At 33.8% G+C, this 15,454-nt stretch overlaps 1 protein-coding gene across 3 annotated transcripts in view; it reads right to left on the bottom strand.

Annotated features, from left to right (window-relative positions):
- Positions 1 to 1,719: 1,719 nt before the first annotated feature.
- LOC143198432 (voltage-dependent T-type calcium channel subunit alpha-1G) overlaps positions 1,720 to 15,454 on the bottom strand; it is a 139,933-nt gene continuing 126,198 nt past the window's right edge. For all 3 annotated transcript variants that reach the window (XM_076407640.1, XM_076407633.1, XM_076407648.1), the window contains 7 exons: positions 13,064 to 13,395; positions 12,814 to 13,006; positions 8,527 to 8,676; positions 7,895 to 8,465; positions 7,464 to 7,837; positions 2,631 to 3,248; positions 1,720 to 2,566 (listed from right to left, as the gene is read on the bottom strand). In XM_076407640.1, coding sequence (XP_076263755.1) covers positions 1,865 to 2,566; positions 2,631 to 3,248; positions 7,464 to 7,837; positions 7,895 to 8,465; positions 8,527 to 8,676; positions 12,814 to 13,006; positions 13,064 to 13,395 — 2,940 coding nt within the window. In that variant the 3' untranslated portion in view covers positions 1,720 to 1,864. The remainder of the gene's footprint in view (positions 2,567 to 2,630; positions 3,249 to 7,463; positions 7,838 to 7,894; positions 8,466 to 8,526; positions 8,677 to 12,813; positions 13,007 to 13,063; positions 13,396 to 15,454) is intronic.

The raw sequence follows: 15,454 nt of genomic DNA, 5'->3' as shown, positions 1-15,454 counted from the left end.
AACGCTATTCACTGTTATAACCTGTAGAAAGAAATAGAATGATATAATGCTAGTTAGTTTATAGAATAGTACAAAGAGTATAGACAAGTATATTCATTTATTAATTAGACATAAAATATTTAAAATATATATATTCGTTTTTTGGCATATTTAGTATTTCCTATATAAATCAAGCAATATGGAACTAAATTTAAGCCTACTATGAAGGAGGACTAAAAATATCACAGACAAGACATTAAAAAAAGATTCTTACGTAAATTGTAGGCCATAAAAGAAATATATAATTATTGGTTAGAATAATATTTCATTTAAATACTGCAGTTTTTTAGAACTGTCGATGGTATTCGTGTTAACTCTTTATTTATTTTGTTTTTTAATATGTTCCAAAATTTTAACAAGCAATAGTAATATATCGTAGAATGATTAACATTTTCAGTAGATCTAATGGAGTTAACAAAAACACCATTTATTGCATACAACGTAACTGCTTTTAATGTAACAAAACATCTAATGACCTACTTTTTTATAAGTCAAACATACGATAAACTAAATTTTATTTTTTACGTTTATCTACATTTATTTTAAGGTTCCTAAAGTACGTTCATGTCTTGTATAACCACACAACATTCAGAATACTTTGATTGATTTCTATTAATTGACATCCTAACTTTAAAACTCACTAGGAAGACGGACACAAACGTACTTAACAGACTGTTTTGCTTTTAATCAAACAATCTATTCTCCAGTAATACATCGTATTATTTTTATTTAAAAGCAAAACAACCCTAACTATTACTTCAACAGTATAATTTTAAGCTACGTATTTTCTTTTTTAATCTTCTAAACTTCGAAGTGAAGATTAGATTAGATTGTCAGATTTTAAATTCATTTTTAGCGCCTATGTCTATGTCTACTACCACTTTTTTTAGTACTTGCTCGTTATTTTTTTTATATTTCGAGATCAACCCTGTAAAGTGTATATTTGAGACAGATTTTCTAATTCACCAAATTTCTTGTTATCAGAATCAATTAATGTGGCAAATATGTTTTCAAAAATATAAGAGTAATTTACTCTACATTTTGAACTATCTAATAGATTACGAATTATTTCGCTCACACATAATAACTGAAGTAAAATTTTAACACAGTTATATATTTTTTTCTGCCGATTGCTTACTATTGTTTTAATTAAATTAATATAAATCTAGGACATTTGTAGATAAATAATTAAAATAAATTCTATTTCTATTATTTATCTATTTTAGTCAAAATGACTTGATGCTTGTGATGTAATTCTGCCAATTTATTTTATATATTGAGATTTAGTATTAACTATGATCATTATCATGAATTATTATCAGCTCCATATCGTCTGTCTATCTACCATTAGGAACACCATGTGTAACTTCTTCATTCTACATTGTACATTTTTTCGAGATAAATCTAACAGTTATGTTACATTTTATATTCTAATTATGTTTGACGATAATATTTAATCTAATGAACAAATATATAAATCCTTTCTTGTTATTAGTCTATATATCTATAATAGAAAATACCATTGAATATATTACAGTATGTTCACAATTCCTAAAAAGATCAACATTGCTCACGATTAATTACTTTACAAATTCACTAAATCTCATAAAGATATGTAAAAATAAAGTGGACTAGTATTAGTTCTATACAGACTTTTTACACCTAAGAATATACTTTTTTGAATTTGCTACTTTAATGTTGTACTAGAATTTTTTTGAGAATACTCGTTATTTTCCTATTGATTTATTACAGACGTTTCTCAGAAGCATTTGCTAAATAAACAGGATTGAGACTTTCCTCAAAAAATATCTGATACCATTCAAAACTAAGGTTTTGTGTCTTTTCTTTTATTGCTGTGGTCATCTTTGTCCACTAAATTTTCTTCGCTACTGTGGGTTGTATCAAAGATGTCGTAGTGATCAAATTCTTTCAGGTTTTCATCGAGTTTTCTTCGTTCCGTTATAATTCGTTGCACACTTTCTTGGCTATCATGTTTGGGCAATTTAGAGCTTTCGCCACCACAGCATGGAACAGCTAAGGTTTCTCCCGGAAATAAGAATGGCGTTTCCTCGGATATGTCCATGCTCAATTGCTTGGTGAATAAGTGTTTGGTACTTCCGTAGAGTTTGCTGATGGGCTTGGATTCTAACGGCACGGCCAGTCTATTGCTCTCTTGGGTCTCGTTAATTCTCTTAAGATCTTTGTGATCGTCGAATTTTGGCACTTTAAGTTGATAGCTTGTGAGCGATTCCATTGGTGGATAAGTAATGACTTCGTCCAGGCTAATTTTCGTCGGTTCGCGGCATATTACTTGTTCAATTGGCGTTTCCTCGTAGGCTATCACTTCTTGGATGCTATATATATCCGATATTGAATCATCAATGTTTTTCATATCATCCAAATTAGGTAGGATAATGGGTAGATGACTGTGCAAGGTTTGTCTTCGGGTTTGTGAGTGTTGCCTTTCTAGACTGTTCTTACTGGAACCGGCTGAGTTGAACGTGAAATTTGATGGTAACGACAGAACCTAGTAAAAGAAAATTTGTTTTAATATTGCTTTTGAAATTTGTTTTCATTATTGAGATATTTACCTTCTTTAGTTGTTTAGGTTCGTTGGCTTGAGCATGACATTCTTGATCCAGTTGTAATGCTAAACATAATTCTCTTCTTTCATTTTGTTCCTGTTTTTCTTGAAATTCTCGTTCCAATTGTATATCCATGTCCTGTTCGTCTTCCAGATGTTTGTGGGATTCTTCTAAATGTTTCATTAGGACAGCGACAACAACATTAACCAAAACGAATTGCGCCATCAAAACAAATATGACGAAAAATATAGGTGCTATTATCGGTGAGATGCAACAGTTTTTTATGCAGTCATCATCAGGATTGCATTCCTCATTGTATAACGTGTCTTTCATGATACCGTTCCAGTTGTCTCCCGTTGCTACTCTGAACAAAGTCAGGAATGCCATTCCGAAATTTTCGAAATGGGCGTGCTCTCCTAAACCCTGACAATGGGTGACCTTGCAATCTAGACGGCCAAATAGTTCGACGCCCAGGGCAGCGAAAATGAAGAAAAGAAGAAAGAAGAGCAGCCCTAGGTTTCCGACCTGCGGGAGGGCCTGCATGACCGTATCTAGAAGTGCACGGATACCCTTTGCCATTTTTAGGAGTTTCAGGACACGTGCTATTCTCATTACTCTTAAAACCTGCAATCGTAAGGTAATGTTAATAACGTCGTCATTCAAACATATTAGAGTCACGTGGGCAACTATACGCATTTTTTTGTAAATATTTTTTGCAAAAAAAGCAACCTGTGTTTTAGTGTAATAATTTTATAATGTAATTAATTTTAAAAATAACATAAGTATACAGGGTTTTAAACCTGAGCAACCAAAAGCTGTTTATAAGGTAAATTGGGGAATTAAATACAAATTAGCAGCCCGTTTTAAAAATTTTATTATAGTTTTCAAAATAACAGGTCAATTGAAAAGCCCCCGGGCTACCATAGTAAAACACATTTTTTGGTAAAATTAGTTTTTTTTATTCAACATAAATACCTTCAAGGGTGATACACTGATTATAGCGACCCTCCAACTTTTCGATACCATTTTTGTAGTACGATTTCTCCGTTGCCTCAAAATAAGCATCAGTCTCGGCGATCACCTCTTCATTCGACAAAAATTCTTCCCGGCGAATATTCTTTTGAGATCTGAGAACAGGAAATAGTCGCTGGGGCCAGATCTGGAGAATACGGTGGATCAGGAAGTAATTCGAAGCCCAATTCATGGATTTTTGTCATCGTTTTCACTGACTTGTGACACGGTACATTGTCTTGGCGAAGCAGCACTTTCTTTTTCTTTAAATGCGGCCGTTTTTCGGCGACGGTCCAATAACGCTATGTAATAGTCGCAGTTGATGGTCCTTCCTTTTTCAAGGTAGTCAATAAAAATTATTCCATGCGCATCCCAAAATACAGACGCCATAACCTTGCCAGCCGAGTGTTGCGTTTTCACACGCTTTGAGCGGGTTCATTGTGTGCAGTCCACTCGGATAACTGTCTATTGGACTTCGGAGTGACATGATGGAGCCATGTTTCATCCATTGTCACATAACGACGCTAAAACTCGGATTTATTACGCTTGATGATCTTCAAACACTGCTCCGAATCATCAACTCGTTGTGGTTTTTGGTCAAAAGTGGTGGTTTTTGGTTTCTCATACCCAAATATTCGTGAATGATATGATGTATACCTTCTGTTGATATATTTAGAGTGTCTGCTATTTCATTCAATGTTAATTTACGGTCATTCAAAATAATTTTGTGGATTTTAAAAAATATTTTCGTCGGTAACAACCTCTTTCGGGCGTCCACTGCGTCCACCGTCTTCGGTGCTCATTTCGCCACGTCTAAACTTACCAATCTTTGATGGTTGATATTCTTGGGGCACTTTCCGGAAACTCGGCATCAAGCCAAGTTTTTGCTTCAACTGTATTTTTGCTTTAACTGTATATTGATTTAATTCTAGTAGCGCCATCTATGTGCCAGGCCGGGGACTTTTCAATTGACCTGTTATGCAATAAATTCATTATTTTACAATTTTTGACCATTAACGGTCATTTGTTGAAATAAAATCATGCTTTCGTCCCAAAATCTGGTATCGTGTTTCGATTTTTGCTATGTCTTGGTGTAGCCGTACTTTTTGCTCGTCGCTCGTATCGCCCAAGTTTTGTGGGAAAAATCAAAATGTGAACGCAGAAAATGTGTTTTGGGCTCCAGCCTTGTGGTAATTTTGCAATAATTTGTTGATTGCTTATAAATAGTTTGTAAACTTTGTGTTAACCATTAGTTTTCGAACATTAGATCCGACAAATATTCCTTAATAAATTAAAAGCTTTTCTTCCATAACGACATTACTTTTATTGCTAGCCGGTGATGAAGATGAAGGTGATAAGGCATTTTTGAACATGTACTTTATTAGTAGGATATTTATACTGTACTATTTTTTGCATTTATACCAACGATATTTTTCGAGAAAAAGTAGCAAACATCTACCTGACTTTTCTGTTTTCTCCATAATGTTGACACAGAAATCAAAAAATGTACATTTTCATCAAGCGACCACTTGTACAGCTTTGTTCTGCATGCGTTACAAAACAATATTCTGTGGCCATGACTTGTCAATGTTTACTACAGTAGCACCAAAGTACGCAATAGACATCTTTAAGAGCATTTGTAATAATTTTTCCACGTTAAACTTTCAACGTGATCAGCAGTTATAAGAGCGCAGTGCTCCCACCATGCGTGAACTCGAAAACTAGCTGCTCTGGTCGGGTCGGGTCTAAAAGTTGATCCAAATTAATAATAAATAATTGTAATTTCAAGCAATTTAGTAAATTTAATTGAGTAATTTTACTATTATAGTAATTTTTATTATTGAGTAATTTCAATTTTTATTGAAACTTTTAATTATCAAGGAAAATGCGACCAGATGCTTACTCGCATCGTAGGGAAAGTGTCAACACGTCCGAAGTTAACCGTAGATCACATTTAAATATGCTAGTCTCGTAGCGGGTAGAGGCTTCGTAGTCTTAGTATCTTTCCTAATATTACTTTTTCTCTTTGGCTTGGTTTTAGTTTAGATGTTTGATTTTTTAATTTTCTTATATATTTGGTCGATTTTCAATTTTGTTTCTCTTCTAACCCCATTTTTAAACGGACTTTTAGTGATTATTTTGGACTTGCTGGCATTTTGTGTCCTATCTAAATGTGAGTTGAAAATGGAGAATTTGTGGTCCCTGATGTTTTTCTATCTTGACATTTGGATCAGACAGCACGTGTGATTCACGTGATCATTGAGTTTGCTTATGTCAGTTTCGATGTTCTATTGTCTACATAGTGGATAACTTGGTAACGCACTTCAGCAACGTTCAATCTATTAAGATCGAGAAAACTTGAACGTGGAAACTTTTCAGTATCATTAAAAGGTGGAAAAAACATATCCTGTAACTGAGGATGATACAAAGTCTGCTTTTGTAAATAGGTTTTTGTCGAAGGGATATATTCCTTGAATGCTGAAGCTACATTACCTATATATTGGTAACCTTTTAAAGGCTCTGTCAAAAATCGAAGTCACTTGATATTTAATAATAGATCTGCCAGAACGCTGATTACAATGATTTTTTATATTTTTGTGGCAACTAATTCTGTAGAAAAAGTACAAATAGCAATCAATAAGATCTATAAATGGATTAGAGACCGGAAAATACAGCTTAATAGCTCCAAATCTGTCCATGTTAATTTTGCGCTGCGGCGAAATGACAAAAATGTAATTATGTCACTTTATGGATGCCCGATTTTTCAATCAGAATCACCTAAACATCTCGGCATCCATCTCTATGGTAGGTTAAATTGGAAAAATTATGTTTCTGGTTAGTCCGAAGACCCTCACAACTTGATCTAAAATCAAAGGGATTGGTTTATCAATCGATAAATCAGTCGTCAACAAGCCAATTTGGACCTATAATGTGCAAATTGCAGCCAAAACAAACTTTTACAATTATTGTCGCAACGTAACAAATGATTTCGCCTTAAAATATGAAATAAGGTTGTTAAATTAGCAACGTGGAAGCAATTCAGCTACTGGAAAACACGCAGGAAATCAGAAGATTGAAGCGAATAAAACCGCACGAATTTGTATACTGTATAAGTAGTTCAGTTTTATTTTAATTTGGAAAATACATACTGATGTATTAATCCCGTACTCGCCTTGCTTGTATATTGATGCGAGTATAACAGCGCAGTAGTAATAAATTAATTTGTAAATTAAGATAATGTATGATGTAATTAATAAAAAATGATTAATAGTAATTAATTAAAAATTAGTGGCAATTAGTGAAATGGAATATAAATTTATACATTTGCCAGACATTTTCAGCCTAGCAATCTAACAACATTTTGTTTCAATTTGGTGGGATAAGTTTGGGTATATCAATACCGCGGACACTTATACTCGTATACTTAGCCCAACCCGTCAAAATAAATTAAAGAATTAAGAATACAAACATGGCTTTCTTTAGACAAAATATATAAATTCTCATATATTATTGATTACTTTCTTCCATGCTCGATCACTTTGTCTTATTTTGTCTTTTAGACTTATTTTGCTGCCTTTACCATGCTGCCAGTAAGTTAAATAATATTAGGACATAAATATTCATACTCTTGCGCTATAAACCCGTGACATTTGCCATATTCGTTTAGGGATCAAACGCGAGTTAAATATGATAGGTTTCTACTAATAGTCAACTGTGTCATTCGCACGATGTTCACTGCGTATGCATACCTGCTGCGTACGGTTACCCCACATAACTCTTTAATCCCTACGCTATTATCTACCCTAGGAACACTATTCCTAGACTTACCCTGATGATAGTTGGATTTATTGGAATTATCTTCATTTCATTCTCTTTCATTTCCTCAATAATTATACCGACAACTGACAATATCACTATAACGACATCCAAAATATTCCACTTGTCCTTGATATACATCTTGAAACCCAGTGCGATCAATTTCATGATGCTCTCCAATATAAATACAGCCGTGAAAAAATAGTTAAAGATCCTCAAAACATATTCCCAGGTATTGGGCATTTTGTAACTTTCTGTTGCCATAGTAACGACGTTCAAACCTATCACAGCTGCGATGGCCAGGTCGAAGTATTTTGACGTCACTATCTTATGGATAAATAGTCTCCATGGTGCATAGTTGATGTAATATGGCGGTTCATTCATTTCTGAAATCATACAAGTCAACATCTCGGCAACAAGGATGATCTCGTACAAGTACTTACTTCGCCGTCTTTTTTCAAGCTGTAATGCTCTTTTTGCAGCGCGTCGGATTCTCTCTTCTTTTTCTTGCTCTTCTCGGCATCTGTGAAAGTTTTCCACGACAACACCCACGAACATGTTTAGAACGAAAAAGCCTACCAATAGGATGAATGAAATAAAATATAATAGCCTCCATTCGTTGAAATTAGTTATTGGTTGTTTGTCGACGCCGACGGCATCCAGACCCGTGTACATTATGTTAACCCAACCATCTCTGGAGCTCAAGACAAATAACGACATTAGCGCCTGCACCAGATCGTCGAAATTATACTTTTCGTTTTTCCATTCATATCCTCGGCCGAAACAATCAGATTTGTTCGTTATACCCGTGAGGTTTTCGCCCACGCAGTGATAGAAGGTACCTTTAAAGAGTTGGACGCCAAGGATACCGAAAATAATAAAGAAAGTACAGCAAATGAGGACGATGTTACCGATGGGTCGTAAGGAAGAAAGAAGTGTCTGTACTACTAGTTTTAAACCAGGTGCTCTGTTAATTACTCTTAGTGGTCGGAGTGATCTTAGTAATCTAAATACCTAAAAGAACAGTGGATCAATTATTAATTTAGAGAAAAGCATGTCCTTAATGTATCCATACCCTTAATATTCCAAATATTCTTGATGTGGTATCATTAATGAGAAACATTATGATGTCAACAACTGAAATTATTACAAGGGATCCGTCCATAATGTTCCACCCTGATGTGAAATAAGCATTGGGGCCATAACACATTCCTGTTGCAACAACCTACAAACAAAAAAATCCATTAATGCTGGTTTATGACAATTTTAAGGATCCCAATACATATACTATTAATAATTTTTCTATATAAATACCAATATTTTTTTCAATGTTGTCATTATATTTTTATCAATATGTTTGGGAAGAAAAATATAAAAAAGTTTGCTATAGAGTAGTAGCTATATAGTAGATATTAATTTGTCTTATAGAGTAGTAGCTATATAGTATATATTAATTTGTCTTTAAGCACCATCCGAAGTGCTAGATAACATGGCGAAATCCAGGAGGTACTAATTGAGTGGTGTTGGATTAGAGGAGTGGTGTTGGAGTGGTGTCTTCGTTAACTGCTGGTTCCATTGGACGCTCAACGATGTAAGAGCAATAGTGTAACTATGGCTCCAACGGGAGAAATGTAAAAATCAGTCGCGACTGGAGCTACTTGCGGAATTCAATACATTAGAAGAAGTTTCAAGTCGAAATATTAGACACAGATATTGAGGCAACAAATCAAAAACAAATATCTGAAACACAGTGATATAAAATACATTCCTATAATAGTGTTGGCAGTGGTCGACCCTGTCAAATGTTAATAAAATTCATTAATGGTAATAAATACTGGTTATCAACCGGTAAACGTAAATCAAATATCCATTTGATGACGTAACATTGTGACATTATACATTTTGATCCATTGGCTGTTTTATTGGAAATATTTAATACATATTTACAATATTAGTTTGACTAATGTTCACAGATGGTAGAATAACGAAAATGGCTTATTAACTTAAATTCGCTTATTTGGAAGTTGTTGCGTAGAAACGTAAATATAGGCAACATAAGTCGCAGGATGCAGGGAGTTCTTCATACAGCTCTACAATTATTGACTTTCCTGAAATTTCATATCTTAAGAATGAGTCAACATAGGCGAATTATAAACAGGAGGTGAGGTGAGGTAAGTTTTATCAGCAGAAATGATCAAGGCCATTGGGAAAACATTATTTCAACGGCTTCACGCAGAGACCATTACTATAAGCCATGAGCATGAGGGCATTCCTCGCAATTCAGAGCCATATTGCTGAAAATGAATGAAGAAAATACCAAAGTAATGACATCTGTTACATGATCTGCTGTTATAAATCTGAACGGGATCCGGTTATAGCAAGTTCATGTACTTGCGATATGAGTAATACAGGAGAAAAAAGTGGCTTCTACGACTGTAATAATAAGCCGAATTGGTTAAGCTTCAACATATTTTGCTGCCCTAAGATGATGCCTATGGATGAGAGGAAATATCGGTCACTATCACACAATCAAGACTAAAGTCCTGCTGTTAAAGCTAACGATTTTCTCTAATAAATGAGAATGAACTTTAATGAAAACATAGTCAAAATAGAAATCACAGTATTCGCATATAAATATAGAAAATCAACAATATAATTATGGTAGCTAAAACTTCATTTTGTTTCTCTTAATTACAGAGTCATAAATTGTGGTATGCCTAGCAAAGGTGTTAGTTATCATATCAAAAGCATAGTCCAATTACGTAATGAATTTGACTACATCGTCACTTAAAGTATCTTTTTCAGGAAAAAATTATTGTATAATATCTAGAGCGTTACAACCTCCGTTGCAATCAACCAACGTTGATTAATTTTATTTTCTTCATTCTTGCCTTCTTCTATTTCTTCTTCCATTTAAATTATCATCAGAGGTAACAAAATACTCGAATTCTTCTTGAATTATATTCCGGGTCTTAGCAAGTTTGGCGAGTGGTAAGTCAACCTTTCTTGAATCAGTTTGTGATTTTACTGACTTGATTCCAAGATTTGGTAATTATTTACATGGATTGATACACGTCAATTGTATTGGACGTTTGCTGTTCAATATCAGTAAGATACCGTGTGACAACTTCCTTTTTGTAGAAGCATTTGATAATTTTTGAAGCTTTCGTCTAGTGGTTGAGGTTTCGAAGTGGTGTTTGCCGGCAAGTTCATTATTTTTATGTTTGTTGGATTAGGAATGTCCCCTGGAGGAGGAAGAGAAGAGAATGTGCTTCTCTTTTTCTTTATTTTATTATTAAGACTTTTAAGCCAATTGTCAAAAGCATCACAAGTCCTCCAAACCATAGTATTTGACGAGAGTACACGAAATTATTGAAAATTTTAAATCATCGTTTTCTGTATTTCTGTTTTCTGTATTTCCTAATGATGAATGGTTTAGGTTATGTTCCGCCACAGTTTGTCTGATGCGGTAGAAAAGTCCTGTATCATCGGCGTTAAAGACGGCACTGTTTTAACAATTTCAAAACACATTACTCTCCGTCCTTGTGTTCATATAATTTCAATCTTCAGTTACTATTTGTGCGTAACCCATTTCCTTTGGAAAAAGTTTCTTTAAACTTTTAAATTGTGGCTGTACTTGTGGGAATTTCGAACATTTTAGCGACATCTATATCTTTCTTTGTAAGATTCCCGTCTACATAATGACTTTTCTTTTCTCAGTCATCGGATTTTTACAGCAATTATACAGTATCGTTCATGTTACTTAGCATAAAACAATTACTTTCCGACTTGGAATTTAACCTGTCCGAACCTGTCGAGACGTGTCGATGAATTATTATGGAATTCAGTGAGAATAAGGGATAGGATACGTTATCTAAAGGTTGTAAATTAGTTAATTAGAGGTTAATAATACTCTATATTCTATCTATTATATTATCTGCAATGATTAAAAATTCGTTGTAAAAAGATTTTTGATAAATGAATTCGTTATATAAATGTACGTTTTGCATTAGCTCTTCCGAACAGTCCTACGAGATTTCGAAAAATTCGAGGAATTCGTTATTTTCGTTATAAATATACCAGGTCAAATGAAAAGTCCCCGGTCTACTATAGTAAAACACATTTTTTTGGCAAAATTAGTTTTGTATTCAACTTAATTCCTTTAAAGGGCGATGCACTGATTATAGCGACCCTCCAACTTTTCGATACAATTTTTGTAGTACGATTTGTCCTTTGTTTCAAAATAGGCCTCAGTTTCAGCGATCACCTCTTCTTTCGACGAAAATTTCTTCCCACTGATCATTCTTTTGAGATCTGAGAACAGGAAATAGTCGCTGGAGGCCAGATCTGGAGTATACGGTGGACGAGGAAGTAATTCGAAGCCCAATTCATGGATTTTTGCCATCGTTTTCACTGACTTGTGACACGCTGCATTGTCTTGGTGAAGCAGCACTTTCTTTTTCTTCAAATGTGGCCGTTTTTTTTTCGATTTCGTCCTTCAAACGGTCCAATAACGATATGTAATAGTCGCTGTGATGGTCCTTCTGTTTTCAAGGTAGTCAATGAAAATTATTCTATGCGCATCCCAAAATACAGACGCCATAACCTTGCCAGCCGACTGTTGCGTTTTCCCATGCTTTGGAGCGGGTTCATCGTGTGCAGTCCACTCGGATGACTGTCGATTGGACTTCGGAGTGCAATGATGGAGCTATATTTCAACCACTGTCACATATCGACGTAAAAACGTGCGTTTTTTACGCTTGATCATCTTCAAACACTGCTCCGAATCATCAACTCGTCGTTGTTTTTTGGTGAAAAGTGAGCTCACGCGACACTTTGCACAGAACTTTCTCAGTTAATATCTCTAGAATGTGCTATATCATTCAGTTTCAATTTACGGTCATTCAAAATCGTTTTGTGGATTTTTAAAATGTTTTCGTCGGTAATAACCTCTTTTGGGCGTTCACTGTGTTCACCGTCTTCGGTGCTCATTTCACTACGTCTAAACTTAGCATATCAATCCTTGATGGTTGATTTTCCTGGGAAATTCGGCATCAAGTTTTTGCTTGAACTGTATTTTTTCCTTTCAAAAAGCAATATTTTATCAACACGCGAAATTTCATTTTATCCATTTTTTTCACAATAACAAAGGGATAACTAAAAAAAACATTTGGATTTAATTCTAGTAGCGCCATCTATGTGTCAGACCGGGGACGTTTCAATTGACTCTTTATATGGTTTTGTCAATATTAATTTTTTGTTATCAAAAAATACTGTTATTCCAATTCGTATGGCATAAAATCTTAATTATATATGTGTTATAATAGGTTATAACTAATTGTAATAATCTTAAGAAACTTACCTTAACAAACATTTCAAAGGCAAATACAATAGAAAATATATAGTTGCAGCTCTGTAGAAACAATTTTTCGGGACTATCCGGAGGTATGTTTGGTCTTTCCATGGCAAGGGTAATGCAGTTCATTGCAATGAAAAGTAATACTACGTTATCAAAATATTTTTGTTCGACCAACCAAGTACATTTCTTCCGAAAACTAAAATTAGACCATTTATATTGATGGTAAATATTTCCTATAATAAAAATTTATTACCCGTTCTCTGGTGAAAATAAATATAAAGAATACTCTTCTCGACCTTTAAGACACCCAGTGGGCTCTAGCAACATTTCCAATCTGTGCAAAATACTGAACCTCGGTGAGGCTTGAGCCGGCGTTTCGTCCAACTTCATCTGAGATAAATTTGTGTCCGTTAGGGTGTTGTCTTTAAGATTGTTCAAGGGCTTGAGTTCGATGTGGTCGATTTTTTTGGATAGTATGGGACTGACGCTTTTGAGGTTCAGTTTGGAGTGGTGTCGTTTGACGGTACTTTTTGGTGATTTGGTCAGTGAATTGCGTCTAGTTAAAGCCGGTGGTGGTGTGTTTACCTAAAAACCCAGCGGGTGGATTTGAATCGCTAGAGTGGTGTGTGGATGGATGAGAATATTTTATGGTAATAGGCATGATGAGGCTATTTACATAGGAAGGATAAATACTATCGTTAAAGGCACAGAACAGTTTAAATAAGAAGAATTACAGGTAAATTAAAAAATATGTTGATAAAAGTTTTCTTTCTTTAATGCGTTGACAATTTAATTTATAATATGTTGAATTACTTGAACAGTTATAATATATTGAAAAAATAATATATACCTTTTAACTTGATAGTCTTTTAATAACTATAATTATTAGAACATTTTATATAACTTTATTAATACTTTTTTTAAAGCGTTCGTTTAAGGCTTCCGACACTTAAATGAAACACCAATAAACTTTCTCATTCAAGAACAGATCAGAAAAGAAACAAAGGTTTAAAATGAACCGCATAACACTGGAAACACACAATACGGGCAACTAGGTCATTAAGAGTGGTAAAAACTTGGAGAAAACCTAGATTATCATGTAACACAAAACCTTAAGCTCAGCCTTTATAAAATCAATTGATGCAGAATGAAAGCTTGAGGATGCCAGTCAGGTTTGTATTTCTTTAAAACTAAGCAATTGAACACTTTTGAAGGTCTACTAACATTTTGTTTTAGAATGAAATCCATAGTTATTTTAATGGATGCGAAACTAACCAGAAGTACCGTTACTAGTGTGTAACGAATTCTAAATGTCAGAATTAGTGATCATGAGAGGTCGACCCCTTATCTTTTTGAAGATCATGAATTTTCAAGATCTTTGAATGATGTTATTTTTAAGAAATACATGCCTAAGTTATGTACTGTAATTAACATTTTTTAATCAATCGACTAAATATAACTAATATACGTAACACTTTCTAACAGTAACATTTTCTTCAGTAACTAGGCATTTTGAATGGAAACATTACCCAAGATAATATTACCAGATCCAATAACCCAACAACTAATGAATAGCAGAAATTAAAAACTCTTTGAAGGAATCTTCAATTAATAATTATTTATTATTAGGTTTTTGCATGTATTCTGATCATTTTTCAATTTAAAAAGGATTGAGAAATATTAGTAATCAAGATATTTTCCATCATTTCTTACATTTTTTTTCTCATTTTTCTGGCGATATGTCGATACTGTGTTGAACGAACATTGTTGGTTTGACAGTGATCTAATTATTTATCCATTTTCGTAGTTCTTCAGTATTTCCAAACCGTGTAAATCAGGTAATGTTTCATCGATTTGAACGTGGTTATCAAAAGGCTCTAAGTCTGGTTTGTGCTCTAGGTGCCGTAAAATTTTTCATTGGAGCTTCAATAGTGTATTCTTCACAACTCTTGCATTGTATGGTCAGTAAGGGTTTTGATTGATTTTTGATTTTTTGCTCATTCGCAAATAATGAAACTGCGATTGTGAAATGGTTGAATGGAATTTCTGGGTAATTTAATGCGGTAGTCATTTTCCTTTCTTTTGGATTTTCTCATCGTCTCTAGACAAATCATTTACGAACCGTTAAGCTATCGAGCGAACCGAAAATCCTTTGAAAGTCTGATTTTCTGATTCAGTTTTCGTTTAATAAGTCTTGCAGTTGTAATGATCTTTCAATAATTAAAATTAAAATCCTTAAAATCAGTCACTTGATAATTGTCACTAAATAGTTAAAATCAAAACTGATAACTGCGATATGGAGAAGCAGCATCATCATAAGTTTATAAAATTATTTGATGGGCTTTTGTAGCAGATTCCATCAAATAAAACAACAGAGGTACTGCTATTGCAATCAAATTAGTGTTGGTAAACACTAAATAAGTCAGCAACATTAAAAGAGAAACATTAAAACTGTTACTTTACCTAGACATGTTTAATATTTCTTTATATTAGCATTTCGCATTTTTTTTAGATGATAGCTATCTCTGATCAAAATACACGCCTGAACCTAATACTTTGAAATAATTTTCATAAAAAGTTATTTCTTAAAAGACCATGTAGAATATATTCAATTGTTCTCAAGAAGTTCCATAGTATTTCGAAA

This window comes from Rhynchophorus ferrugineus, unplaced genomic scaffold (genome assembly GCF_030347505.1).
Source record: "Rhynchophorus ferrugineus isolate W39M unplaced genomic scaffold, kcgeb_rfMv2 rfM1, whole genome shotgun sequence".
NCBI classification, from domain to species: domain Eukaryota; kingdom Metazoa; phylum Arthropoda; class Insecta; order Coleoptera; family Curculionidae; genus Rhynchophorus; species Rhynchophorus ferrugineus.
Note: the sequence above shows the minus strand (reverse complement) of the source record. Positions and strands in the feature narration are given on the sequence as shown.